The sequence below is a fragment of the Colletotrichum paranaense genome (genome assembly GCF_030867605.1).
Source record: "Colletotrichum paranaense strain IMI 384185 chromosome Unknown Scaffold_13.1, whole genome shotgun sequence".
NCBI lineage: Eukaryota > Fungi > Ascomycota > Sordariomycetes > Glomerellales > Glomerellaceae > Colletotrichum > Colletotrichum paranaense.
Genome location: NW_026848971.1, coordinates 640,050 through 666,004, shown reverse-complemented (window position 1 = coordinate 666,004; position 25,955 = coordinate 640,050). Strand labels below are relative to the sequence as shown.

At 51.8% G+C, this 25,955-nt stretch overlaps 9 protein-coding genes across 9 annotated transcripts; 6 read left to right on the top strand and 3 right to left on the bottom strand.

The window, feature by feature from the left end:
• Positions 1-1,005: 1,005 nt before the first annotated feature.
• Positions 1,006-1,323, top strand: CPAR01_13681 (uncharacterized protein; the record flags this gene model as incomplete). The annotated part of the gene is made up of 1 exon (XM_060497933.1): positions 1,006-1,323. One exon carries the CDS (start codon positions 1,006-1,008, stop codon positions 1,321-1,323), a length of 318 nt encoding a protein of 105 aa, XP_060343401.1.
• A 2,503-nt stretch (positions 1,324-3,826) lies between these two features.
• On the bottom strand, positions 3,827-4,309 carry CPAR01_13680 (uncharacterized protein; the record flags this gene model as incomplete). Its single annotated transcript, XM_060497932.1, has 1 exon — positions 3,827-4,309. The coding sequence occupies one exon, from the start codon at positions 4,307-4,309 to the stop codon at positions 3,827-3,829; it is 483 nt and encodes a 160-aa protein (XP_060343400.1).
• A 5,098-nt stretch (positions 4,310-9,407) lies between these two features.
• On the top strand, positions 9,408-12,406 carry CPAR01_13679 (sodium/hydrogen antiporter; the record flags this gene model as incomplete). The annotated part of the gene is made up of 2 exons (XM_060497931.1): positions 9,408-11,537; positions 11,591-12,406. 2 exons carry the CDS (start codon positions 9,408-9,410, stop codon positions 12,404-12,406), a joined length of 2,946 nt encoding a protein of 981 aa, XP_060343399.1.
• Positions 12,407-14,434: 2,028 nt separating this feature from the next.
• On the top strand, positions 14,435-15,267 carry CPAR01_13678 (uncharacterized protein; the record flags this gene model as incomplete). The annotated part of the gene is made up of 2 exons (XM_060497930.1): positions 14,435-14,869; positions 14,944-15,267. The coding sequence occupies 2 exons, from the start codon at positions 14,435-14,437 to the stop codon at positions 15,265-15,267; spliced, it is 759 nt and encodes a 252-aa protein (XP_060343398.1).
• Positions 15,268-15,824: 557 nt separating this feature from the next.
• On the bottom strand, positions 15,825-17,385 carry CPAR01_13677 (uncharacterized protein; the record flags this gene model as incomplete). Its single annotated transcript, XM_060497929.1, has 6 exons — positions 15,825-16,391; positions 16,451-16,659; positions 16,709-16,847; positions 16,902-17,004; positions 17,061-17,188; positions 17,248-17,385. 6 exons carry the CDS (start codon positions 17,383-17,385, stop codon positions 15,825-15,827), a joined length of 1,284 nt encoding a protein of 427 aa, XP_060343397.1.
• Positions 17,386-19,429: 2,044 nt separating this feature from the next.
• CPAR01_13676 (uncharacterized protein) lies at positions 19,430-19,675 on the bottom strand (the record flags this gene model as incomplete). Its single annotated transcript, XM_060497928.1, has 1 exon — positions 19,430-19,675. The coding sequence occupies one exon, from the start codon at positions 19,673-19,675 to the stop codon at positions 19,430-19,432; it is 246 nt and encodes an 81-aa protein (XP_060343396.1).
• A 229-nt stretch (positions 19,676-19,904) lies between these two features.
• On the top strand, positions 19,905-21,789 carry CPAR01_13675 (uncharacterized protein; the record flags this gene model as incomplete). The annotated part of the gene is made up of 3 exons (XM_060497927.1): positions 19,905-19,938; positions 19,997-20,602; positions 20,657-21,789. The coding sequence occupies 3 exons, from the start codon at positions 19,905-19,907 to the stop codon at positions 21,787-21,789; spliced, it is 1,773 nt and encodes a 590-aa protein (XP_060343395.1).
• A 588-nt stretch (positions 21,790-22,377) lies between these two features.
• CPAR01_13674 (AT hook domain-containing protein family protein) lies at positions 22,378-23,031 on the top strand (the record flags this gene model as incomplete). The annotated part of the gene is made up of 1 exon (XM_060497926.1): positions 22,378-23,031. The coding sequence occupies one exon, from the start codon at positions 22,378-22,380 to the stop codon at positions 23,029-23,031; it is 654 nt and encodes a 217-aa protein (XP_060343394.1).
• An 832-nt stretch (positions 23,032-23,863) lies between these two features.
• CPAR01_13673 (uncharacterized protein) lies at positions 23,864-24,490 on the top strand (the record flags this gene model as incomplete). The annotated part of the gene is made up of 1 exon (XM_060497925.1): positions 23,864-24,490. The coding sequence occupies one exon, from the start codon at positions 23,864-23,866 to the stop codon at positions 24,488-24,490; it is 627 nt and encodes a 208-aa protein (XP_060343393.1).
• Between the last annotated feature and the right edge of the window lie 1,465 nt (positions 24,491-25,955).

The window sequence follows — 25,955 nt, the reverse complement described above, 5'->3', positions numbered from 1 at the left end:
CCGACACGCTGCCGCTGAGCATTCTCCATGGTGATGGAGGCCGATAGTTCCAGAGACTTGGCACCTAAGAATATCACGGATCGCCAACCTCACGAACCATGTCGCTATGCCTCCAACCTCTAGCCCCTGAGGAAATCTAGGCTGACTTGCCGCTTCCGACACACCGAACTGTCAGCAACGGGAAGAATCAATGGCCCGCAAAGAGTTCGGCTTGGCCCACAGTAAGCCGAATATTGACACCCGTGCCCCATCGTGTTGCGGTACTCCTCAACCCCACGGGTCCCGTCGAGGTCTTCGTATATCTGACAGTTTTGTCCCAAATCAGGACCCTTTTCGCATAGTGATGGTCGGACTCCCCAGCAAAGCACCTTCTGTAGCCTAGTTCATCCCGTTCTTCGTCGGGGACAGCTACCTCTTTTGGATGCAACCCTGAACACCTCTTGGGACCATGGGTTCAGGGTCTCGAAGTAATGCCAGTCGATAAGAATATCAGATTTCAGATACAAGGATGCTCAGAACCCAGACCGTCAGCCTCACCGCTTGGGAACTCTTCACACTCACTCAAGTTGACAACTCGTGACTTCCCAAGATGAAGCTCCCGGGCCGGGCTCTGCCGAGTGTTTGAGTCCACTCTATCTCGCAGTGGATCAAATCAGCTTACAGCCCAGGGTAACAGTCGAGAGCTCTCGTGATGATTATGCCTGCGTCTTCCCTTGTCTCCATCGCCGTTGCAGGGCTGTCGTGAGACCCGTTCTAGGCAGCTTCCTTGAGCTAGATGGACGGCGCACTGAGAGACGATGCAGCTCGTAGCGACCTCGGAAATCGAAATCTCTCTGACTGATATAAGTCTCATGAACCGCCACTTAGTAGGTGGCCTCGTCTCATCACCACCACCACCACTCATCACACAGTTCACTACAGAGCTTCATTATATTCACCCCTAAAACATCTATACGATCTCTCTCCTCCTTAATCATCAGATTACTCCTACAAGACCACCATAAAATGAAGTTCACAACCTCGACCGCCGTCCTCGCCCTAGCCACCATCGCTCCTCTAGCCTCAGCCGCCACCTGCAGCCACTCACAAAACCGCTGGTCCATCACCGCCAGCGGTGTCGACGACGTCCCCGGAAAGTGCGGCGGCCTCTGGGATAACCTCAAGCGCTTCGGCGCCTGTGCCGTCAGCAGTCCCAGCTGCGGCGGTAGCAACGGCAATCTCGCTTGGAGTTTCACCACCGGTGTTGGATGTAATGCCGGCATGGTTGAGTCAACCTGGTGGCAAGCCACAAAGAACCAGTTCGGTAGCATTTCTTGCCCTTAGAACGTCATCTATAGACGGGTGGGTTGGGAGATGCTGGGATATCTCGAGGGGTTGGAGGAGGACTCAATTTTCGAGTACATGACTGGCTGGAAGAAATTTATGGTGAAGATCTGGCTCTTATTACATGGTTGCTATGTGCATGAGGGATCCGAGGTTGTGATTTTTGGTACTTGACAGATAATTCGACTTATTTTCTTCAACTTCTCATGGTGAATTCTGCCGATTGATAGGTTGTCTCACAAACACTCCGAGATGTGAATCATGCGGTTAATATTCAAGACTATTGGAGTTTCTTCAGACCAACTACTAACTTCAAACTACTTGCTAACTTCAGACTACGTTCTATCTCTGAGGTACCGAATGAGTACTCCACTACTCAAGTGCCTGAGACTTAGACTTATTCAACCTACGGACTGCCTGTCACTGGCAACCCCTAGAGATTATTATATTATAGCCGTCGTCGTCGCCGTCGATGACGAAGACGACTATAGTAGCATATCACTCCTCATCCCAAGAGGTTCATCGGCTCCCATGCCGAGCAGAAACTACAAGGCCCCCAATGTGGACCGTCTCCTCCAGGGCAATCCGCTTTCCGGCATTGTGTCAAGGTGCGGCCCTCTTCAAATTCGTTCCTGGTACCGCACTTGCAACAAGTCCACCAGCACCGTCTTCTCAGATTCCACGGGCGGTTACTGTTCCAAAAGACTGGCATCCTGATCTTCCGGAGTTTCGCCATGGTGGCAGTTCGAGATATTTAGTGTTCAAGATATTAAGTCGCTCTTACGTTTTAAATTACCTGATGATATCAGAGGAGGTTCGCTGTGTAAGTGAGAAAGATACTATGTGAGAGGGATCCAAATACTGAAAGTCAGGATCCGGATCAGTATTTATCTCATTTTCAAGCCAACCCAAAGGAGATGATGTTGACATGAAGAGGTAGAAAGGCAATGATTCAGAGGCATTTTATCCTAGCATATTGCGTTCTGGTGAATGAGCTTCGGCCACCAGGTTGCAACGTGATGTTGGTCCCAAGCAAATAAGACATCAGACGATGAGTTCATGAGGTGGAGGAGGCTTAGACGACAAGGGGAGGCAACCAACAGTCAGAGTCTCGCTTCTCATCACTGCCCTTCTGGGTTTTCTTCCTGATTACTTGGGGAAAGTTGAACGTGATTACATAAGTAGATGTAGCAGCACCTACGAGAGCGCGCGACAACTGGCGACGAAGCGGTCATTCTATCACATCTTATCGGTTGGTGAACCTGACACTCCCTAGGCTTTGATGGAGTATTTGCAGTATGGACCGGTGGTAGAGGCGGGTTTCCTCGAATGATACTCAGTCGATGATCGGCTAAGCCAATCTCATTCCATTGTCAAGATGACTGTGTTCATATGACTATACTATCAGATGCGGGGTTTTCTCTGTTATAACCCTCTCTACTGTACGGGTCTCAAACCTCGTAACCGCAAGACGTCCTCTCCCATCCTCACCACATCCTGACCTCATCAATCTCAACCGCCCTCATACAAGCCAACAAGAGTAACCTAGGCATCCAAACCACGCACCACTGACACGGCCCAACATGGATACCGTGTCGCCCATAACCACGAGAGCAGGGCCGGTCGCCGTCATTTCGACAGACTTGGGTCGCGGGCTCGGCCGGCATACGGTTGCCGTCCGTGAAGCACCGGCAGCATGTCCAGAGGCAGTATTCCCGGAAGACTTCGGGCGGCTCTAGAGATGCAAATTCTTGTAGTGTTAGAGGGACCATACGGAGAGACATTTTGGTGGATGGGAAAGCGAAATATTATTCAGGTTATGTATTGTGGCTGAGCAATGGTTTGAGTTGGGTTTCGTGTAGGTGGAAGACTGAGTTCCAGGTCTGTCATGTCGGGGTTCATCCTCGCGATATTTGTAGTTCGACTTTTGAGAAGACATCAATGTGATTCAGGAAAATTCTTTAGCTATTGACATCTTCTCCGTTTCCCCCAAGACTCAGAGACTCGTGTTGTAAGTACTTCACACTCATCGCGCGTCACAACCAAGCACTTAGATCAACGACTGTTCTTCTAAGCCAAACATCAGGAAAGCTCGCGCAAGCACCATCAAGAATAACTCGATAAGCGTCTAGTAGGTGCGCAAGGCCTCAATTGCCTCCAGACGTCGAGAGACTCAGGCGGAGTAACTCACCCACAAGGTCTGGCTGTGAAATCTGGCTCAATCAAACTTCATCAGCTAAGTCTCATTGAGGACAGGCATGAGCATGTCGATACTAATAACTCCTATACTTACGCAAGCGTGGGCGTACTGTGCAACTATACCATGAACCCGAACCATAGCATATGGTCACATCTACCTAGACATAGATTGGGACATGTTGAACCTTGAGACTGAGAAACTTCATGATCCTTCCAAAAAAGAGTGTGTTCAAAATTGGGTATCAAACTAACTACTACCTAGGCTACCGTAACTATATCATAGCTCCAAGCACTGCCAATATCATCAATCTCCCCTCGCCCCCATCATCGCCTCCTCACTACGAAACCTCGAATCCAAGACATCCATCGGCGTCCAAGCCCCCTCGGGCCCAACAATCGCACAACACGAAGCAGGTCCAGCGTGCACCTGCAAAGTCCCCGGGTTCACCACGCACCCCTCAGGGTTCCGGCAGTGCATCAGCCTCAACCCGTGTGCGGGCATCGCATTGTAATAGCCGCAGTTGCAGCACTTCCACCTGGCATCCTCGAGAAGCCTCGCGCCGCCGTTGCTCTGGCTGGCCGCGTGGGCTTGGAATACCGCGTAGGAGAAGGGCCAGACGAGTTGGTGTGGGCCGGGGACGCCGCTGTCTTCGTTGGTGCCGCCGATGCTGCCTTGGCTTTGCTGGCTTGAACTTGGGGCGGCATCATAGTATTCGTGCTGTTCTTCTTCAATCTCCCTTTTCAATTCGACGCGACGTCTGCTCTTGAAAATTTTGCCTTTGGCCATTGTGGAGGTTGTTTCTTGCTTGACTTCCTGATTTTGGTTGTCTTTGTGATGATGTTGTGTCTGTCTGTTGTCTGTTACGTCTTGCTTCGATGATGAGAGTCCTATTGGTTCTAACCGAGTTCCGTGTTCATACTTATATACCTTGCTTCAGAATTACTTGAGGCATTGCCGCAGCATTACAAGAGAGTCAAACAAACTCATTCCTAGAGGAGGCTGCGATAAAGATGGTAATAGAGGTTTGCGTGAGTCTCTCTTCATGATTTACATCCTATCTGATCCAAACATGTTATGAATGATTCAGTCAGAGAGCCTACTCTTATGTCTGTAGAAGGTGGAAACCCTCATCAACTCACTGCCTTCACTGGAGAAGTCACCAATGTGTTGCAAACATTTCTGCAAAGGCATTGGCAACTGAAGTAAGCTCATGTAAGTCAGACGAAGTACACAGATAAAATGATAGAGCTCTACCAGCAGTGAATGAGATATTTCCTCGAGCAAAAGGCTGATAAACATCATGCAAAAGCAAAAAGGTTGCGTCGAGGGGGAATCGAACCCCCGGCTCCCCGACGCTGCTTCATGGCAACGGAGAATTTTACCACTAAACCATCGACGCTTAGATGATGAACTCTGACTCGAAGTGAGTTGCTGGTTTGCAGCGAAGTCTGGGATTGTATTGCGACGATTTGAGGGTTGTGGGTTAGTTGTGGGGATGAGTGAGGGCTGAATGAGATCTCCAAGCCTCAGCGGGTCCGAGTCCCCGAAGCGGGGTCCCATCATCGGGCCGATGAAGGCGGAAAATGTTCAGGAAAGGCAGTGGAACGTAAGAAATGCACAGCTGAGTCTGGTCTGAAAGTCAGATTTGTTGCAAGGAGAGTTGAGAGTTGAGAGAGAGATCCGGTATAATTTCAGTTGAAGGGACTGGGTATGGTTGCTGCACGAAACGCAAAAGGCCGAGATCGACAATGCCTCTACGGTCAACGGCCGAACGACGGCACCGGAACGGCCATGCAGGGCTGATCAGTTGGCCCAAACGGCGCCATCCGTGTGCCGAGACTGGTTCAGCTTGTGGAGAATCAGTCATCCGCGGTGACACAACCCAAGCAAAATGCACGTTACAAAAGAAGGATGAGCAAACATCAAAGCGTAAACAGACAAAACAGAGAGTTCCGTCAACCGATGTGTGCGGGCATGAGGAAACGATGGGTGGAAACAGCTCTTCGACTCGTATTGCGTCAACACCAAGCATTGCTGTGTTCTTTGCCTGCAGCCAAGCAATCCGTAGTACGGTCAAACAGGAAGGTGAAGTGTAGTGCGCTATTCGCGCAAGCTTTTGGCAGCGAGTCTGGGGTTCTTCAGGTCTAGTGCAAATAGAGTGATGGAGAGAGGCAAGGGTGTTTGTCGACTAGTATGAGTGGGAAAACGGGGCAGAAGGAGTTCGTCAGGGAAAAGATTGGCATGTCAAGACTCAGAAGACGCATCGTAGACCGAATATGCGGAGTGACGAGTAGATCGCGGGTGGTCGTTGACTTAGACTCTTGGCTTGCTGAATCATGGGCGAATGAAGGTAAAGGGATTGGTGACGTCGCGGCGCATGTGAGCGAATTGGAGGGGTGGGAAGGGGAGAGAGGAGGGGGGGGGGGGTTACAGCAGGGCAGTCTTCTGAGGGTTGGATGGGCATGCAGTAGTTGAGTAGGTCAAGCCATGATTGGTGCGGGCTCTTTGCGAGGATTGAATACGTGCTTGTCCTGGGGAACAATAGACATTACCCAGAAGATGAGTTGGGAGGGCGAGGATGGGATGTTCGGACCAAACGATGCGAAGCGAGGCTGTTGGCTAATGTGAGACGGCGTGGCTAGGCATGAAGAGACGAAAAGGCTATTGGCGGGTACGGGGGAACAGGAGGACGGGCCTGGGGGATGGAGTGCCGCGAAAGTCTGGCGGACCGCGGAGGAGGAGGGCGGAGGGTGGTGGGAGAGTGAGAAATCGAGGCGGAACGTGGCATGCCCACCTCCCAAAGTACCTACTAACACAGTAAGGTAGCTTGAAGAGAGCGCGAGTGAGCAATCGATTGAGTGCAGGCCACTCCGGGAGAGGCCCGGCAGCCCCGGCGAGTGCGACGTCTCACTGGAGTTGTTGATGTTATGTATTTGGATTTTGCACAAATTGTTGAGAGATCCTAGACCAGCCGTAGTTAATGTGTTGTATTCAGGTTGATTGTCGCTAGTCAGGAGATAAGGTATTCCTGGAGTGCCGTCAGGGAGTAGAGTTTTCGTTTTCCTGGACCGGATACCAGCAGTTGTTATTGTCATGGATAGCGAGAGCGACTGCAATAACACGGGCGTTGATTGTCACCTTGTCATTCTCCGGCGGAGCAAGGGACGGGCAGAAAAAAAAAAGAAAGGAAGAAAAACATTGCGACGAGACCAGGGTCCAAATCTTCCTAGTGACAGTGGGAAGGAACCTGAAGGAAAAAACAATACTGTGGATTGGCTGGCTGAGGACCTGAAGACTGGAGTGGAAGTGTGGAATGGCAGTCGCAGTGGGAACCGTGCGGAAGTATCCCGGAAGTACCTTCAGTCTTGTGCCGACTGCACTTTCCTCACACAGAAACTTACAAAGACGAGGGAAGGAACGGGACGAATGTGGAGGAACTTCGGGATCCTTCCATTATTTCTTGCCTCACCTCACCTCACCTCACCTCAGATGTCACTACGTACCATTCTTCAACCTCACCAAGAAAGCACCACACTATCATCACCTCACTTGACGACCAGACGCTTCGAGAAATTCTGATTACATTTGACGTTATAGCAGTACTGTATGCAGGATTCAAGCTGCCGACAGATACAACATATCAACAACACAGCCATGACTCGAGCCAGCCTCTCCACGACAACCCGAAAAAAAAGTGGGCGGTGACGCCGCCTCCTCTGGGCGCCGAGCCTCCAAATGGAGTTGGCGATCTCGCGAACTGGCTTGGCCAGCAACCTCGCGGCACAAAATCACGCCGCCAATGCTTGGAGCCTTGGGAGACCCAATCCAAGTCGCACAAACTCACCAAGAACTGTCAAAATGGCACCAAAAAGACACCGGTCAAGCTTTTGCCAACGGTTCGTCAAGAGACTCCAAGAAGGACAAGACTCTGTAGGATTGACACAAGTAATGGACCCTTACAGATAGTCCATGGCAAATCGGTGCATACACCAGATCCGAAACCTGGGGTTTTCAACTACATGCGTTGCGAATGAGGGGTTACTGCAAGACGTATCGGTGAACTGATATCAAGTCAATCAACAAGCGACACCGTCCGTCGCTCAACCCGGCAGAAAGAGGCTCAAGTTTTCGACTCCGCCCAACGGCGCTTTATCTCATGTCATCCTAACCCTGTCTCTCCGTATGCGACTTTTTTCTGTGCGACAAAAGAGATTAACCGCCTCCCGGGGGTGATTACGACACCACGCGGCCAGTCATGGCAACAAGTCGGTCACTTTGGGTACATCCTTGTTTTGAGCCGCTTGGCATACATGGGCCATTCACCGTCTGGAACCGAGCACCGCTGACACTACACTATCATCTGTACCCTCGTCATTGGGCTCCTTTGTTATCCTCTTGGAGTTTCGAACTTCCTCTCAGTTGCCCCCAGCGCATCATGGCGCTGCAATGTGTGAGAAGTATGCGTGTCGCATTCCCATCGGTCCCGAGTGCCGGTCACCAAAACAATGGAAGACGCGGATTTCAGAACAAGGTGCTTTGCACACAGAGAAGGATCTGGCCCGTTGCAGTGGAACGTGGCTCTGGGCAGCATGTCTCACACGACGTGCTCCCTAGTCCCTATCGTATCGCATCGCATCCGAGGGCGTGTGCGTGCTACTTGAAAAGCTGGGACAAGACTAGCCCGTAATCAGGCATGGTTCATCCGCAGGGCGTCTAGTGTAGATGAGCAGACATCAAGAACCTACGTAGTACGCAACCTGATCAACCCTGCCAGACGAACCCAAATCTGAGGCGCGATATCGGTAGAGCCAGTGAGCCACCACTGAGGGAACCTTATTCCGCGGATTCGCATCCCCTACAAGCTGATGAATGTCTGTCTTTGAACTTTATAGACGTAGCAAGTCAAGTGCGGGCAGAATACAGCCGGAAGACGGCACCGGCACCGTTCGAGTGATGGATTGGCAAGGTTTACTCTGTACGGCAAGCCGCAATGGAAGGACGACGACTATCCCGTCGGTACTTTCGAGGTACCAGACAATAGACACCAACGTAAGCAAACCCCCCCCCCAAAGCCATGCCGCCATGCGCCTCCCACCGACGGCGGACAGCAAGAACCACTGGGAACGCAGCCCGGGAAAAAAGAGCAGAAAATGGTTCTTTCTCTCCCACTTGCGGCTTACCTTCCAGGTACCTAGGTATTGCCCCCCAGGCTTGCCAGGTCCACGCCCCAGTGGTACCCCCCACCAACTGGCGCTAAGCGGGGCCTGGCTTTTTTTCTTGCATGGATCATCCTCTGCTATCAGTACGCCAACATCTTGGCTGTCTTTTCCCTGCGACATACTTAGGTTCCATGAACCCCGAAGCTTTTCCTAGTTTCTGTCGCTCTTTTTGTTCATGTAAACCCACCCTCGAGGTCTATCGATACTGACCCGAGATTTCGTCGAAATTGTTCCCAGGTCGTCCATTGTCGCGACATCTTCAACCAGAAGTCGCAATACCGAACGAGGCGCACAAGAAGCCGATCAACGCGCACCAAGAGGCAACACCCGCTTGGTGACCTCATAGCTCCTAGACTTTGTATCCGCTCCTCTCATTTTCCTCGACTCGACTCGATTCGACACCACCCGATCCTTTCCTTACCTTAGGCCCATCTGCCTCTTGGCACGCCGACTTTTTCCTCGAATGCATCGAGCCATCCTCGCTCTCGGGACGCAATCCATTGACTGGGGAGTTTCGCGCCCTTCGCCAGGCCCAGCTTACATTCCCTTTGCTGCCGGCGGTTGAGCGACCCCAAGTAACACGGCTTGCGACGAATTCCTAGTATTCTACCAACGCCAACCGAATAAACACCCACACATAGAGATAACCTCCCAATTCCGCCACCATGGCGTGGGATCACCTCTCAATCACGAAGCCGCACTTGGTGTACATCATCTTGGGCGGCTTCACCACACTTTTCATGCTGTGCTCCTCTATCATCAAGGAGAAGATGTACATTGGTGAAGCTACCGTTGCCACCATCTGTGGTATTATCTTTGGCCCCCACGCCGCCAATCTGATCGACCCGAAAAGTTGGGGAAATGTCGACTTGGTTACCATCGAATTCTCCCGCATTGTTCTCGTCGTCCAATGTTTCGCCGTCGGTGTCGAATTGCCAAAGTTCTACATGGAGAAGCACTGGAGATCCGTCACTCTTCTGCTGATCCCCGTCATGATGTTTGGCTGGCTCATTGTGAGTCTCTTCATCTGGTGGCTCATTGACCCGTTATCTTGGCTCGAGAGTTTGGTCATTGCCGCCTGTGTCACTGCTACCGATCCTGTCTTGGCCTCTTCCGTCGTCGGTAAGGGCAAATTCGCCAAGCGAGTTCCCAAGCATTTGCGAGATCTTTTGTCGGCAGAGTCCGGCTGCAACGACGGCATGGCCTTCCCTTTCGTCTACCTCGGAATCTACCTGATCCAGGAGCACATGGATGCCCGGAAAACGACATTTCACTGGATTGTCTACACGATTCTCTATGAGTGCATCTTTGGCGCCATTTTCGGCTTCCTCGTTGGCTACATCGCACGTCACGGCATCAAGTTTGCAGAGGAGCGCGATCTGATTGATCGGGAGAGTTTCCTGGTCTTCTACTTCGTGCTCGCTTTGTTCTGTGCCGGTGCTGGTAGTCTGCTCGGTATGGACGATCTACTAGTCGGCTTCGCTGCCGGTGTAGGTTTCTCAAACGACGGTTGGTTCTCCTCAAAGACGGAAGAATCTCACGTGTCCAACGTCATCGATTTATTGATCAATTTGGCATATTTCGTCTTCCTCGGAACCATCATCCCCTGGGAACAGTACAACAACGTCGCTGAGGGTATCACCCCCTGGCGCTTGGTTGTAATCGCCATTTTCGTCATCTTGTTCCGACGCATTCCCGCCATGCTTATCTTGAAGCCATTCATACCGGACATCAAAACTTGGCGTGAGGCAGTTTTCGCTGGTCACTTTGGTCCCATCGGCGTCGGTGCCATTTTCGTCGCCATTCTAGCTCGCGCTGAGTTGCAGTGGGAGACGCCCGTGCCGCTTTCCGACACCCCGCCGGAAGATATTGAACACAGAACACTCGTTGCGGTCATCTGGCCCATCGTGACATTCCTAGTCATTTCGTCCATCATTGTTCATGGCTCATCCGTTGCCGTGTTTACTCTCGGCAAGCGCATCAACACGTTGACAATCACCATGTCCTACACCACCGCCCCCGAAGACGGCCCTACCTGGATGAACCGCCTGCCGAGAATCTCGTCGCAATCTCGATCGCAAGCCCGAACCATGTCCGACACCGAAGGAGAAGAGCTCAAGATGCCCGAGTTCCCGCCCGGCACTCTACCCCCAGTAGGCTTCCCTGGCGCTTTCTTGAGACGTCAAAAAGACGAAGACGGAACGAAGTCTCGCGCTCGATCAACCTCAAGGAAACGCAGCAGCAAGAAGAACAAGTGGGACGATGGCATCGGGCCCGGCGGACCTGTTTCTCAATCCGCCATCTTCCCCACTAAACGCGAGCCGCTCCTCAACGAGAAGGACCCTCAATCACCCGACGCCGAAGGCACTACGACCCCTAGGCGCGATTCTGAAAGAGGTCGCGCGAGGGACCCGGAGAAGGACGACGACGAGATCACACCATCCCCCGATGAGGGATCTAGCAGAACGCAAACGCCACCCAAGATTTCCATCTACGAGGAAGGAGACAACTTGGTGGTCGAGAATGAGGATGGAGACGTGCTGACTGTCGAGCGCTCTGAAAGTAGAGCAGAGGCAGTTGCGGATGCTGAAGCTCATCATCGCGTACCAGTCGAAACCGACATGTCGGCTATTGCGGCTGCCCATTCAAAGCAAGGTGAAAAGTTCAACTGGACCCTGGATTCGTTCAAAAAGAAGGTCGGGGATGTGTACACGTCAGAAGTGGAGAAGCGCAAGGAGAAGAGCAAAGCCGATAGACGGCATGAGCCAGCTCGAGCCTTCCAGTTCGGCAATACCGTGAGTTTCTCCAGATTGGTGATGGACGAGAAAAGAAACTAACAAGTACATAGATTATTGTCGAAGATGAAGATGGAGAAGTTATCAAGACTTACGAATTGCCATCGTCAAAGGCTCCCAAGGAACCTGGAACAGGCCTAACCCAGCAAAGTCTTAAGTACCTTGGCATGGGAGGTCTTCTAAAAGCATCGGAGAAGCCTGCGGCTGAAGACGAAAACAACGGAGAGTCAAGCGCCGACGGCACGGCGAAGACACCTGCAAAGTCAGGATGGCAGAAATACCTGGGCGGAGGTGCCGGCAACGCGAAGAACGCTGCAGAAGGTCAAAAGGAGGATGACCGACACATCAGATTTACGATTGGTGGAGTTGGCCAGCGCATGACAAAGGAGGACTTCATTCGTGAAGTTCAAAAGCTCGACGACAAGACCCGGCGACAGGTTGTGGACCAGTCCACTGCTTCTCAGCGCGTAAAGTCAATTGCAAAGGGAGATATTCCTTCGCCGGCTGACAGACATGCCAACATTCCGACCATCAAGATTGGAAGCGATTCCAACGAGAAACGTTCTGGCTCTTTCACGCCTCAGCGGGTGAACACGGCGCCAGCCTTGCCACCGGCACCCGCGCAACAAGCAGACGCCGAGGGTGACGAGGAGACGGCTGCTGAGAAGAAGCGCAGACTGGCGGTTCTGTCGAACCAGAGCGAGGAGGATTTGGACAGCGGAGAGACGCCTGCTGAGAGACGCCGTAGGGAGGCTGCGCTCGGCTCAAATCAGGATGATGATTCAGATGACGAAGGTGGAGAGAGAGTTCCCCCGACGAGGAGAGGCATCCGATTTGCAGAGAGCACGGTGCCGAGAGGACGCAAGTAGACGAGAGAGTGATGAGGACGGCATAGACTGTGAAAGCAGCATAGCATTGCATTGGGTGTGGTTATATGCATCATGACAGCGATACCTGCATGGGTTTTGACATGCTCGGACGGAAACGAGCAAAAGAGACGTCTTACTGAACGGCCGAGGTTTGTGGTAATTGTATTGTCTATTCTGTGCACATACTTGAGGGGAATGAATATGGCCTTTCTGTAGATTTCAATTTTATCTCTAGATGAACATTGTATGCTTGATAAGTGAATGATGAGCAAGAAGCGATTAAAGGTGACGAGGTGGGGCTTATAGGTATAGAAGCGGTATTTGGTGACAAACGCACAACATTGTGGACACATCGGCTGATACTTCAGCCGGAAACTCCATGGCATTTTTTTCTTACGAGACTGCGATGAACCCAGCCCGACGTTTGGCCAGAGCCCGAGAGCGCAAAATCCGAAGAGTAGACGCTGACGTCATGTTCCCGGAGTAAGGACCGAAAATTTCCCTCGTCTCGGGGGGCCGTGGTCGTCTGCCGATGTGGGGCGGAGGCGCAGCCGGGGTGTGGCGGGGTTGGTGGGGCCCGAGGCGGTCGCTCCGTGGCGGGGGTGGGGTGGACGGGAAGGGGGAAGCTCTCAGTATTTAAATCCGTGGTTTCGTGAGGTTCGGTGATGACACAAAGTCCTGCATGACGAACAGCTCAGGGTCGCTCTCGTCGTCGGCAGGATCAGGATTCATCGGGGCCATTGGGGCGTTCGGCATTGGAAGTGTAGAGATTGAGGTGGTAGAGGATGTGCTAGCTAGGGGTGAGTTCATTGGGTTGATTTGCTTTTGATTGTCCTGAGTTACTGTGGGGACGAATACTTGACAGAGGAACGAGAATGAGAATCGGTCTATAGTAGTCCGCTACCTTAAAGAATTATCATAAATTGCTATTATAACGAATACGCTACGAACAAATAAGAAAAGAACGAGAAGGAGAATAGGAAGGAGCCTGGGAAGAACAATGATAAAGAGAACGGGAAAGAGACTAGGAAAGGGAACAAAGGCCAGTCTATAGTACTCGATTTCTTTCCGTGATCGAGAATTGCTATTGGAACGAATACGTGATGAACGAACGAGAATGAGCAACGGTCTATACCGTATGTAATTTATGCCTTCGTTGGGCTTTTCTTAGTTTCTCTGAGCGGGCAATGTGAGGCCAGGGAGATGTGCTCCCCGGTGAATTTTCACAAAGAAGGAAGCCCCGCACAGAAACCTTCACCGCCTCCATCGGGGTTCTCTGTCCTGTTGGTTTAGCTATCCATTTCGAATTGATTCGAGCTCTATGTATACGAGCTCTATGTATAGTTGGGTTCGGTACAATGATGCTGAGCCTCACTCATCAGATATCAAGAAACATATCAGGCCAAAGAACAACGTTTGGGTAGGAGCTGATGGTTGTACGGTCGATGCTACAGAGGAGAATAAGTTTCGCTTGCATCTTGGCTAACATGCTTTCTCGAATTGAAACCTCACAACTTCACCAGCATCTGGTACAAGCTTGGAATGGATGTCCGGTTGCTTCGATGCCGATGAACTTGGCGATGATCCCTGGGCTTTCCTCCCAAACAATAGCAGCATGATGACTAACTGTAGGATGCAAACACTCTCCAAACCTGGGTCTCTGACAGTATACTTAACGCCTGACGATACGGCAAACCAAGGCAGTCTCAGGTTGACGTGACACCAGCAACCAAACTTCCGAGCCCCCGACCGAAACGATCAATCAATCTTCTGGCATACCGTAGTTATATCCTAATCACTACGAAGTCTTGCTTGTTAATGCGCGTTGTTACATGGGAGTCCTACTTTGTTGTGAATCACTGGCTATTGATTTCCTGAGATATCATGATACAAAAGAGGATCTTTAGCCTACCTACCTAATGATTATGCCTCCGTAAATCAAGCACTATAGTTCTGACTGATTCCCGAGATACTGAACGAGACCGAATTCTCTACACGCCTTCATCAAACCGGCCAAACAGAGGCACGATGTATACCCACCGCCGCAACCGTCACCCTCAACTCTCGTCTCCAGCCCGCAGCCCATTCCCACCGTTGCAGGGCTCACCCTTCTTTGGCAACATACCTCATCCTTCAAACTCCCACTATGAGGAACAAGAGACGTTCGAAGATCCTCGATGCGATTACCTGGGCTACGCAGCGCCAAGATATGACGGAGACAACAGCGATGACGAACACAGTTACAGCACGCAGTCATACATCCACTGGCCTCCCAGCCCCTCGTACTGGGAGATCACACAACGCGCTCGTCTCCCAGCCCATTATCTACCCTCTCCATGGAGAGACGCCCATAGGTCCAGACTACGCCCCGAGAGAGAAGAACCAACAGAGACGTCATTCGATATCATCCCAAGCATCGAGGACGACGAGCAGCCCTCGCCAGTCTTCCCCGAAACCCAGTGGGTAAGTGACTCGTCCTGGACGTCCATACCGACTCCCGCATCCGAAACATTCACATCACAATCCCCTTCCTTCAGCGACGACTCCATAACCCCGGAACTCCATCACCACCACCACCCCCGGAACCACATCCCCGACTACGTCCGCTCAACACCCGGATCATCCCCCCTCACCTCTCCATTCCTATCCTCATCTTCAGAGGACATGAACGACCGCAGCGCAACAGCTCGACCCCCGACGCCACCCCGGCGCCGACAACACGCTCCGTCTCCGTCACCACCTCCGCCCTCAGTACACGCTCATCTACCCGCCTTGCCGTTCCGCCTCAGTCGTCAGGCGGGCAACCCGCACCTTCGGGCCAGGATACTGACCCCTCCCGCTTTACAGGCCTCGCGGGCTGATACGTGTGATACCCCGTGGCAGCCTCAGCGGTGTCGTTGCGGGGAGTGTTTCTGTAGGAACCTGGTGGATCGGAATGGCGGGGTGGTGGTGGTTGATGCGGGGAGGTTTTGTGCGTTTTGTCGCGAGAACCACTGCTGGTTTTGAGATCGTGGAATGGATCCGATACGGTGCGATCGATGCTAGTTATTTCAAACTGCAGAAAAAATTGGTGTAGGGATTGAAGGAACTTGAGTTGATTGTAGTCCAGGAGGATGATGTTGGTTGAGGAGGTGAAGCAAGTTTCTACCACGTTTGGAGGGAAGAGCCAAAAGCCATGCTGTTTCAACTTATTCAGTTCACGTCCCCTTATCCAGTCTCTCTCGCCGGTACATTCAACCTATGGCAAGTTAGTACACGGGGGAGTTGTTAATCATCAGCAATGCAATGCTCAGCGGAAGGGGTGGTCGACCTCAAGTCATTTCGCCTTCTACCAAACGCTTCCATACCATTGGCGTTTGAATAATCACTATAGAAGTGTGGCGGTGATATCATGAAATTAATTCGATATTAAGGTATTTTATACAATGCCGTCGTCTTTCCTATTACCGCCCGCTGAGAACGTAGATCGCATGCTTTCTCGATAGCTCTTACTCCTCGTTGCTTTTGGCCTCTCAACTCCATTCACCTCGACCGTAAAGTATGCGTCTCGGCCTTCGATATTGCTGTCTGTACTCGATGTATCTTTCTCACTAGCCCTTTTCGATTCCTTGATATGTATCTCCACATTCTTGCTGATGCCTCCCGGCAAAGGTGGCGACTTATTCAGGTGCTCCTCGCTCCCGGACATCGTAAACTCTGTAATCGGATACTGCGTGTATGGTGGCCGGTTCTTCTTCTTATTACTGCTGCCCTCAGTCACACTTCCAAGCATGATGCTTCCGGGCGCCGGTAGGTCGGAACGGTTAGGCTTGTCGTACTTGTTGTTGGTGCCACCTCGTGATAGGGTACTCGATATGGAGCCGAAGATGGGTGTAAGCCAGCGTCGAAGTAGGGGGAAGATCATTGGGATGTTGGTGGTGACAATTGCGACAAAGGTCTCGCGGACGGCCCACGAACCTGCCTGCTGCGCTCCTGTGACAGGGTTCTGCGATGCGCACAAGTCAGCCATCGAGTCTCGTATGTATCACATGAGGATCGGCCTACCGTGATGATGAGCACACAGCGTAGGATACCAGCCATAGTTACAAAGATACCTCCCGAGAACAGGACAATGAGGCCGAGCTTCTGTCTCAGGGGTAGCCTGGCGCTCCACAGCATCGGTATCGGTATGCTTAGCAGGTAGAAGTCCGTGATGACATTGAGACAGACGGTGACGATGATGTTGACTTTTGAAATGGCCGGCTGGCAAAAGTCTGGCTGCCCTTTAGTCATTGATATATGAGAGAGTTATGCGGTACTTACTGCCAGGGTCTGGGTAGATTTGCCAATTTTTGCTTATCGGAAAGCAGCTGAAGGTGATGGAAAACAATACTGCCAGCCATGTTATCGCGATCAGAACGAAACCCGCGATGATCCGCTTGCGAAAGTTATGCAATCCCTCCTGAGCGACTCGTCAGCTTGAAAGCGCATGATTGATTTCTTACGGGCTCCATACTGTTAGGCGCAGGTAAAACGTGCACATTGCAGCCTTGGCAGGCCAGAGGACGAGGCAGCTGTAAGTAATCCATCCCGCGATTTGTGTCTTCGATCCGTTGACCCTGCGAGTATGATGTTAGACCATTGCCTCAAAACATAGCATTATCCATCGCCCTACCTTGTCGAATATTCTTCGCTGTTTGGGTCCAACGTTCTCCGCTCCTCATCCGTCATGCCATTGTTGGCGAGTCCCTTCCAATGCGCTCCGACGCTGTACGCCAAAGCAGTCTCGGCGGAGTACGTGAACTATGCATTCCAGTCAGTATCTCATACTCATACCGGTCAACAGCTATCGAGAGACTTACAATGATAAATAGCATGAGATAGTCATCTGCCTGCAGACGCTTGAAGCCAACAGCGGCAATTCGCGCATAGGTCCTCAAGAAGATGACGGCGATGGCTACGCCAAGAAGCGCGAAAGCTTCTGTCGAGAATTCGGACATGTCGTTGGGATCATGTCAACCGGATACCCCGCGTGGTGCAGGAAGTCGACGAGTCTAATAGCATGGAGTAGAGAAGAAGGGGAAAAGTCGTCTTCAAGAGTAATGCCAGGTGGAGTACTCCGTAGAGCAGGCAAGGTATATAGCAGTGAAACCCAGATAAGACTTTTGGGGAATAGGTCGTCGAGGGCCCTGCCTTTCAGCTATGCAGATCGCAGCTACTACAGAATGAACCTAGCAAGGGCAAGGGACCGGGGTCCCGGAATTGGATGGGAGGCGTACGCATGTCGATACTTATGTCGCATTCCCCCGTCACCGCGGAGACTTTGACTTGGACACAAGCGGCATGGGCGGCTCGTGGGAAGTTGCTGGGAAAGGGTGCGCTTACGTGCATATCCGTTCCCCTCGCTGAAACACAAACCACATGCCCTAGCAAACCCAAAGTACGTGCGAATAGCTAGTGGGTGGTTTGGTTACACACGGCTGACGGAATCGGTGATGATGATGAAGGTGATGATTGAGACGAACAAGCGCGAGGAGTTCGGACGATAAGAAGCCCGGGCCAGCGACTTGGAATCCCCGGCCAATTTCAGAGTAGATTTTGCGCCGGTCAATTGTCTGCTGTACGGATACATAATTGTACGGAGTACATAGGTAATCAACCAGCTGTCAGGCAGAGAGGCTGAGACAGCATGTGGACTATTCCATATTACGATAAGTTGCCGAAATGGGCTCGCCACTATGTTCAGGAGAAAGCACTAACGGCGGTTGCAAGTCCCGCTCGCCGCTTGCTTGGTGAAGCACCCCCTTCTACGGATACGGATGTGTTATCTTGATGGCATTTGATCGAAAGCTAACAGACTTCTGGCCGACATCGATGCGGCTCGTCGAAGGTCCAGACTACCGATATGGTCAAGCGTCGGCCTTTGCCACCATAATGATGCCCAATACGACCAATCCCAATGCTAATGCACGTAGACAATGTCGGCAGATCATTAGCTCAGCGTGATGGCAAGGCAAACACGACCCTCTTGAAAGCACATCCATGCTTATGCTTCAGCGCCGGAGCTATCCTGCGCGACCATCGCCTTAGAACCAGGCTTTAACTTGTCTGTGACATCTCAGTTAATTTACCCCTTTCCCTTTTCCAGGCCTAAATACTGGTCATATTTTCGTGATCTTTTGCTAGATATCTTGACATGAGTCTTGTGTCCCAGAAGAGTGACCATTTACACCATATCTGATATTACGGAAGTTCCGAACATCAACTAGCAGCCCTGTCGAATTGTTAGTCTGTCGTTGGCTAGAAGTGTTATGGGCCAGGGGCACGGCCTTGACTCGCGAGGGTTACATGGCCGTGGGCCAACACATGGGGTCAGAAAGCGCGGCGCCGGGGATAGGACCCTTGCGAGCCGTGTCAACGACTGTGGATATCTTCAGAATGACGAGTGGTACCTGCGTTGAAGAAGTCTCCAATAGAAGAGCGACAGTCGGACAGAGATGCTTAGTGGTCGTGCTTGTATCCCGAAAATGGATGACTTGTTGCACTTTACCGTCCCATAGGTTTAAACCGTCTTGAGGTCGTTATACTACGGACCGCCGCGACGGTACCCCAAGGGGTTCATCCTGGAGAAACATTGTTTCGGCACGAGCATCTGACTTCAGCAAACTTCATCGTCTTGCAGTCAAAAAGCATCCTTACTCACCTCTATGCTGGTCATGACCACAAACCTCCCAAACCGACGCAATTCGATCTGCCATAAACAGCCTCCTTGTCAAATTGTCAGTGTTGCGCAACCGGCGAATTAGACGTGACAGGCAGTCCTCCTCCGCCACGAGTCCACCACGAGTCAACGGCCCTGCTGCCATCCCATCTAGTTCAGTGGGTCTTTATCTTTGTGCTAACAGTAACTTGTCATCCGGGGAACGCCTCCGGCTGGGTCTAGACGTCAGGGCATCCTTGACTCCGCCTGAGCGCAGTTCCCATCAAGATCCTTCATAGGTACGGGATTCTTTGAGGCTTGAGCCTTGATCACTATTTGTGCCGCTATTTTTCAGCTAGCAGGATGCTCATACTCGGACAATGCTGCTCCACTGCAAGTCGCCGGCCGGCAAATTGATGGACAACTTCTTGAAGAATTGATAAATGCCGTGGGAGATGGAAACAGCAAGGGGGGCATGCAGAATTCCCGACCATTGACGAATCAGCACTCAATGTTGGCCATTCGGATATGGAACCCAAATCCACGAAGGATGCAGATGCCAGAAGACCAACCAACGCCAAATCAATCATTGATGCAGCTGGCCAAGAAAGACCCAATATTCCTATATTCGTCTGCAGGCCAGGGGTTCTGACAGAATTCTAGTGCTTATTCGCAATTCAGAATGCGAGGAAGGCATGCCCAACCCTTTTCCCGCACTGGTGAGATCTTCGCTTTGAAATAAACGCCTCGAAAAAATATTTGTCCAACTGTCTCAGAAGCATCGACCTCGGGGGCTCGGAACCGATCCCGCTCTACACAATGGAGACTCTCGACTTCGTCGTTATTGGAGCCGGTGAGTAACATCCCTCTAAACCACCAACGAAGGTCACAATCTGAAGCCGAGTCTACAGGATGGTTCGGTCTAGCAGCGGCCAAGACTCACCACCAGCTCCATCCCCAACACTCGCTGGCACTCTTCGAGCAAGCCTCGACCGCCGGCGGAGTATGGGCCGAGCACCGTCTCTACCCGGGGCTGAAGAGCAACAACATGCTCGGAACCTACGAGTACCCCGACTTCCCCATGGATCCGGAGACCTTCGGGATCTTGCCCGGAGATCACATTCCCGGCCAAGTGCTGCATGACTATCTGTTAAAGTACGCCGAGACCTTTGGCATATTTGACAAGATCCGCTTCAAGCATCAGCTTCTCTCGGCGGAGCATCAAGAGAGCGGCGGCTGGGTCCTGACTCTTGTGAACGGCGATGACGGTGGCGAGGTTCAGGTCCTCGCAAAGAAGCTAGTTGTTGCAACTGGTCTCACTTCAGAAGCCTTCCTCCCCGATTTCAAAGGCCAAGAGACGTTTGGTGCCCCTATTTTCCACAGCAAAGACTTTCTTCAGCATGCAGACACTCTGGAATCAGCAAAATCCGTGACGGTATTTGGTGGTACCAAATCAGCGTGGGATCTCGTATACGCCTACGCGATCAAGGGCATCAAGGTGAATTGGGTGATTAGAGGTATCTCGAGATGACCACCGCAAAATCATTACAACCAATGCTAATAGAATGTAGAATCCGGACATGGTCCAGTATGGATGGCTCCCCCATATGTCACACCCTTGAAGAAGTGGCTAGAAAAGCTCGTTCATACACGCGCCCTTACATGGTTCAGTCCCTGTTCTTGGGGCGACGCCGATGGATACGTCAAGACGAGGAACTTTTATCACGGCACGGCGATCGGCCGCGGAATCACCAATAACTTCTGGAGCGTCCTCGGCAACGATGTCATTACCCTGAACAGGTTTGATTCGGACCCGGAGCTGAAGAAGCTGAAACCGTGGAGCGAGGCCATGTTTACGGCTTCCAGCTTCTCTATTCTGAACTACGAGACGGATTTCTTCGATCTCATCCGCAACGGGACAGTAAAGGTGCATATTGCCGACCTGATGAAGCTATCGCCAGGCACCGTCCACCTTTCCGACGGCTCTTCCCTGGCATCAGACGTTCTTTGTTGCGCAACCGGGTGGAAGCAATTCCAGCCTATAAAATTCCTGCCCGAAGGCATCGACAAGGAGCTCGGTCTCCCGCACAAGCCTTCTGCAGAAAGTTTCCCGCCCGCCGAGATGATTGAGACTATCGACAAGGAAATTTTCGAGAAATGGCCGCGTCTCAAGGATCAGCCTGTTCAGAACAAGAAGCTTAAGGCACTCGTCGAGAATGAAGGCATCTCGACCAAAGAGGCCGTCAACCCGTATACACCCCTCACGCCGTACGTGCTCCATCGCTTCATGGTACCGCCGTCGGCCAAGCTGCTGGCGCACCGCGACATTGCGTTCGCGGGCGTGTTGATGAATTTCACCGTGGCGATGATCTCTCACGTGCAATCACTATGGATCGACGCCTACTTCCATGACCAGATGCCCTCAGTGACTGAGGCCATAATAAGTGCTGAGACGATGGAAAAGCTGCGGTACGAGACTGCGCTTCACAGTCGGTTCTGCAAATGGAGGTACCCTGCCGGGCACGGGGACAAGTTCCCAGACTTTGTTTTTGATGCTGTGCCGTATATCGACCAGCTGGTGGGCGATCTGGGGTTAAAGGTGTACAGGAAGAATGGCGTGATTGCTGAGGCATCTGAACCATACGGCCCAGAGGACTACAAGAATCTTATTAGCGAATGGACAGAGAAGCAGGTTGATGGCTAATTAGATACCAACCACGCTCTCGATCCGCAAAACAAACCAATAATGTTTGATATCTACTTTGACTTCACTTTCGGATCTAAGTGCCGTTGAGGCTAGCCAATCACGGTAAAATTAGGCAGCAGCCTCACCGCCCTCGAAATGTCCAAATCCTGCGGCCCAATGCCTTATCGAATTAATACTTCAGCATCGACTCGGTGTTATCCTCCGGTGATTCTTTACAGTTGATTGATATCATTACTGAACCCCCTCCCCGGCATTGTGATAATGGAGGAAACACGGAGACCCGCAGTCTCAACCAGGAGGACGAGACAAACAGCGAGATTGGACGAAGCAGCGGCCGCCTCTTCGGGACTATCCCAAACTACAAACAACAATCTTAACTCTATCATCATGGAACCTGAATACAGTACGACAGGCTTGTCGGTGGAAGGCCTGCATATTCTTCCAGAAGTCCTCCACGCCGGCCTCAAACTCAAAGACTTAGGGAAGAAAAGCATTCAGCTGCTCTTAAAGAAGCGTCAACTACTAAAAGACACACCACTTGATATCCCAGAAGACATGGAAAGAAAAGGACTAGCCTCATCAGTCATGGCAACTCTGGTCTTTGCCCAGGAAGAAGCAGGCACAGCAGTCTGTATCTCACCCAACGGCATTCTCCTCACTTGCTCCCACTGCATCGCCGAGACCGTTGACGATTTTGACGATTCCAAAAGCCACTGGCTTCTCTTTGCTTCAGGCCAAGTAGTCGAAGCCAAAGCACTAGCATGGGATGACAAGAGAGACCTGGCCCTGTTGAAAATCACCTCAGCCCAACAACCTCCGCCACCTTCGGGACCGACATCATCATCATCATCACCGCACTCAGGGAGTTTCTCCTTTGTAACACTCTCCCCCTCACCGCCCGCCTTGAAGGCCCGACTCATCTGCGTCGGCCACCCGGGCAGCGAGGACTTCGAGGCGGCTGTCCCGGGAACAAAGACGGACTACAACGTCCTCCACCTCAGCACCGGCACGTTCAGGGGCTGCGCCGAGGGCCAGGACCCGCAGGATAATTCGGAGATCGGGGCGCTAATGCATTCTTGCTGGACGTACTGGGGTCACAGCGGCGCGCCGCTGGTCGACAGGAAGACGGGGACGCTCGTTGGGCTTCATTCATCATGGGATGATGAGACGGGGATGCGGAGGGGAGTTGCTTGGGAGGCTATATCCGGGTTTCTGGGGGAGAATAAGCGTTATTTGTGATCTTTGGGTACCAAGTCTTCTGGCCATGTAGGTGCTTCTCTTCTCATGGGGTATGGTGTATATTTCAACACAGATATATCGTACATCAGCTGGGTGCTCTATTCTTCGTAGATACGCAATACAACATGAGGGTAAAGGTAGGAAGGTCGTTCTTGCCTCTTTACCTTATAGCGTACCTGCCTCCCTTTTCCGGTTCTTCCATTGTTGGCTCCTTCGTCATCTGAAGGCTGCTTTCTTCCATCACATACATATCCTTTCCTCACAGTTGAATACCCAAAAAACCTCGAGCCTTTATACCCTTCCACCCAGATGTTGTTCTTTTCATGGTCACCAAAACCCACCCACACGCTCACATCCGTCCATTGATTGCATGCAAGGCTTCTAGCTTCAACAAACCCATATAATCCATTCGAATACTCTCGAACACTCTGCTTAAACACCAATAATCGAATCCCTCTCCTCCTGTGTTTGCTCAAAGAATCAGAGTTCTTCTCATCAAAAGCTGTGAGTTCTTGTGCTAGTCCTCCTAGTTAATCACACCGATCCTCTAACATATATCTCTAGACAATACCCTTGGTTCCAACGCATTCAATGTACGGTACCCACGTCTGCGCTTCCCATTGATAACTTCGATATCATCGGGCAGCACCGTCTCTATGCTCACGATTCTCACGATTCTCACGATTCTCACGATTCTCACGATTCTCACGATTCTCACGATTCTCACGATTCTCACGATTCTCACGAATTCAAAGTTCAACCTCAGGTTCCTCCCGCCTTCCACTGCTCGAATTACCGGCTGCCCGTCCGCCTCCTACCCTCTGCTCCAACGATGCCTAACCTCTGGCAGGGCGAAGGCCCTTACCTTCCCTCCTTCAACACTCCCACAACGACTACAATCTCAACTCCAACAAGCCTCTTCTCATCGTCAACAACATCCATCGCAACCGCAGCAATGCCTACCACCACCGAGGAAGTCGAAGCTCTCCGCGCTTGGGTCCTCTCCACATCGGGCAACTGGCTGTTGAACATCGCCAAGGCCCTCGCTCTCTCCATCCCCCTGGGAATCCTCATGTCCGCCATGTGCTGCTGCTGGATCCCTTGCCTTTGGTACACCGACCACCTCACCGACGACTTCCTCGACATCAGTGTCTGGACCGGTCGCCTCCTCCGCGGCGAGTACGGCCCCCGCGGTGGCTGGATCCCCTTCATCCGCCGCCGCGTCAGAATGTTCTTCATGGGTCGCGAGGAGCGCGCTGAGGCCCAGCGCCGCGAGGCGCAGGAGGCCATTGATCGCGTCGTCGGCGAGCTTCGCGGCCGCGACGGCCATGTCGTTCGTGTCGGATACCAGCAGGAGCCTGCCATGACGACTGGCCTCCCCCCTCAGAACCGCAACATGCGTCGCCAAATGGCGCGTCAGCAGGCTCGTGCGAACCGTACGGCCAATAATAACAACTAAGCAATGCTCAAATCCCTCCTGGTCGAACTTCACGAGTTACCGTTTCGAATCCTGTTCCAAACGTCCAGCACTTGCGGGAAAAAAAAATCAAATTTGGTAAGACAGCCGTTCCTTCCTCTTCCTTCCTTCTCGCCAATCTCACGATGAGACCAAAAAAAGCTTGACTAATATCGAGCATAGGTAGCTACTGCTCCTCCTGAAACGACCACGAACAAGAGGCATACAAAGTTGTATTCCGCGACACGGAAACTGGAGGGTATCTGACTAGGAGGACAGAGCGATGCTGGGTGCGCTTGGTTAAGTGCATACGCGCATAGGCTGGAAACGATACGATTGGCGACGAGCCAGGCTGCTGCCACATCCTATCCGAGAGAGTGTGGAAGGAGAGAATAGGGGCAGACAGGTTCCTGATATGACTGGGGATCGTTGGAGATCTGGAAGCATGCCCATTACTGAGACTTGCGAGCGAGATGAGTGGACCATTGGCATTCCGAGCGATAGTTACGACCTCCAAAAGACCCGTTCTTGCATTGATCAATTTGTACCCTGCTTGTGACTTTGACTAGTTTTCACTCTGTCGTGTCCCCTTTCTGTGCCACAAGGTTAGCCAGCCGATGCAAGCCCAAGGCACTCGTTCATTTGGCCTACCTTGAAACTGAGTGTTGTCAAAACAAGACCGAAACACCACACCTCTCACTGTCAAACTATAACGAAGAAGGAGCACCAGGGTGAAGTCAGATATCTGCATCTCATTTTGACGCCTCCGCAGAGAACCGGCCAAGTCTATCTCAAGATAAAACCTTCCAGCTGTTCTTCGCCGAGATGGTGGGTAGTATGTACAGTCCAGAAGTTTTCCTACACACAGGAGGCGTCAAACGCGCCAGCCGACTCAAAGATTGGATCCTGCAAAAGAAAAGCGATCCTCTTCTTCGACTTTTTCTCTTCCGTCTCTCCGGGGCCGGTCGTTGAGTGGGTTCTCTTTCAAGCACACGCCGGCCCTTCCTCCAAAAATGACGCGTCTCCAAATTGAACAATCCCCGGTTGAGGGGTGGTATCATTTCCTGACTGAAGCGAAGTGCAAAAATTAGGAAATCACAAGTGTGTGTGTGTGTGTGTGTGTGTGTAAATGGCGTTTGGCCATGGAATTATTGCCTGTTGATAATAGAAGGCGTGAGAGTACGTGTGAAGTGGGTAGCGAATGAGTTACTTCCGTTTCGGACGCTTATTGCTCTCGCTTGGTATTGGGTGTATGTTGTTGTGTTGGAGCTGTGAAGGCAGGCAATGAACCATGCGAGCGAGTTGAGGTCGATGGTAAGAAGGTATGTTGACAAAAAGGAAAGGCGGTTGGCGTGTTGGTAATGGGTACTTGAGAAGAGTCAAAAAGAGTTTGGGGTATAATAGAAAAGGGTGGGCAAAAGTATGTCCCAAGGTTTGATAAAGTAATGTAGGTAGGTATCGCCATTGT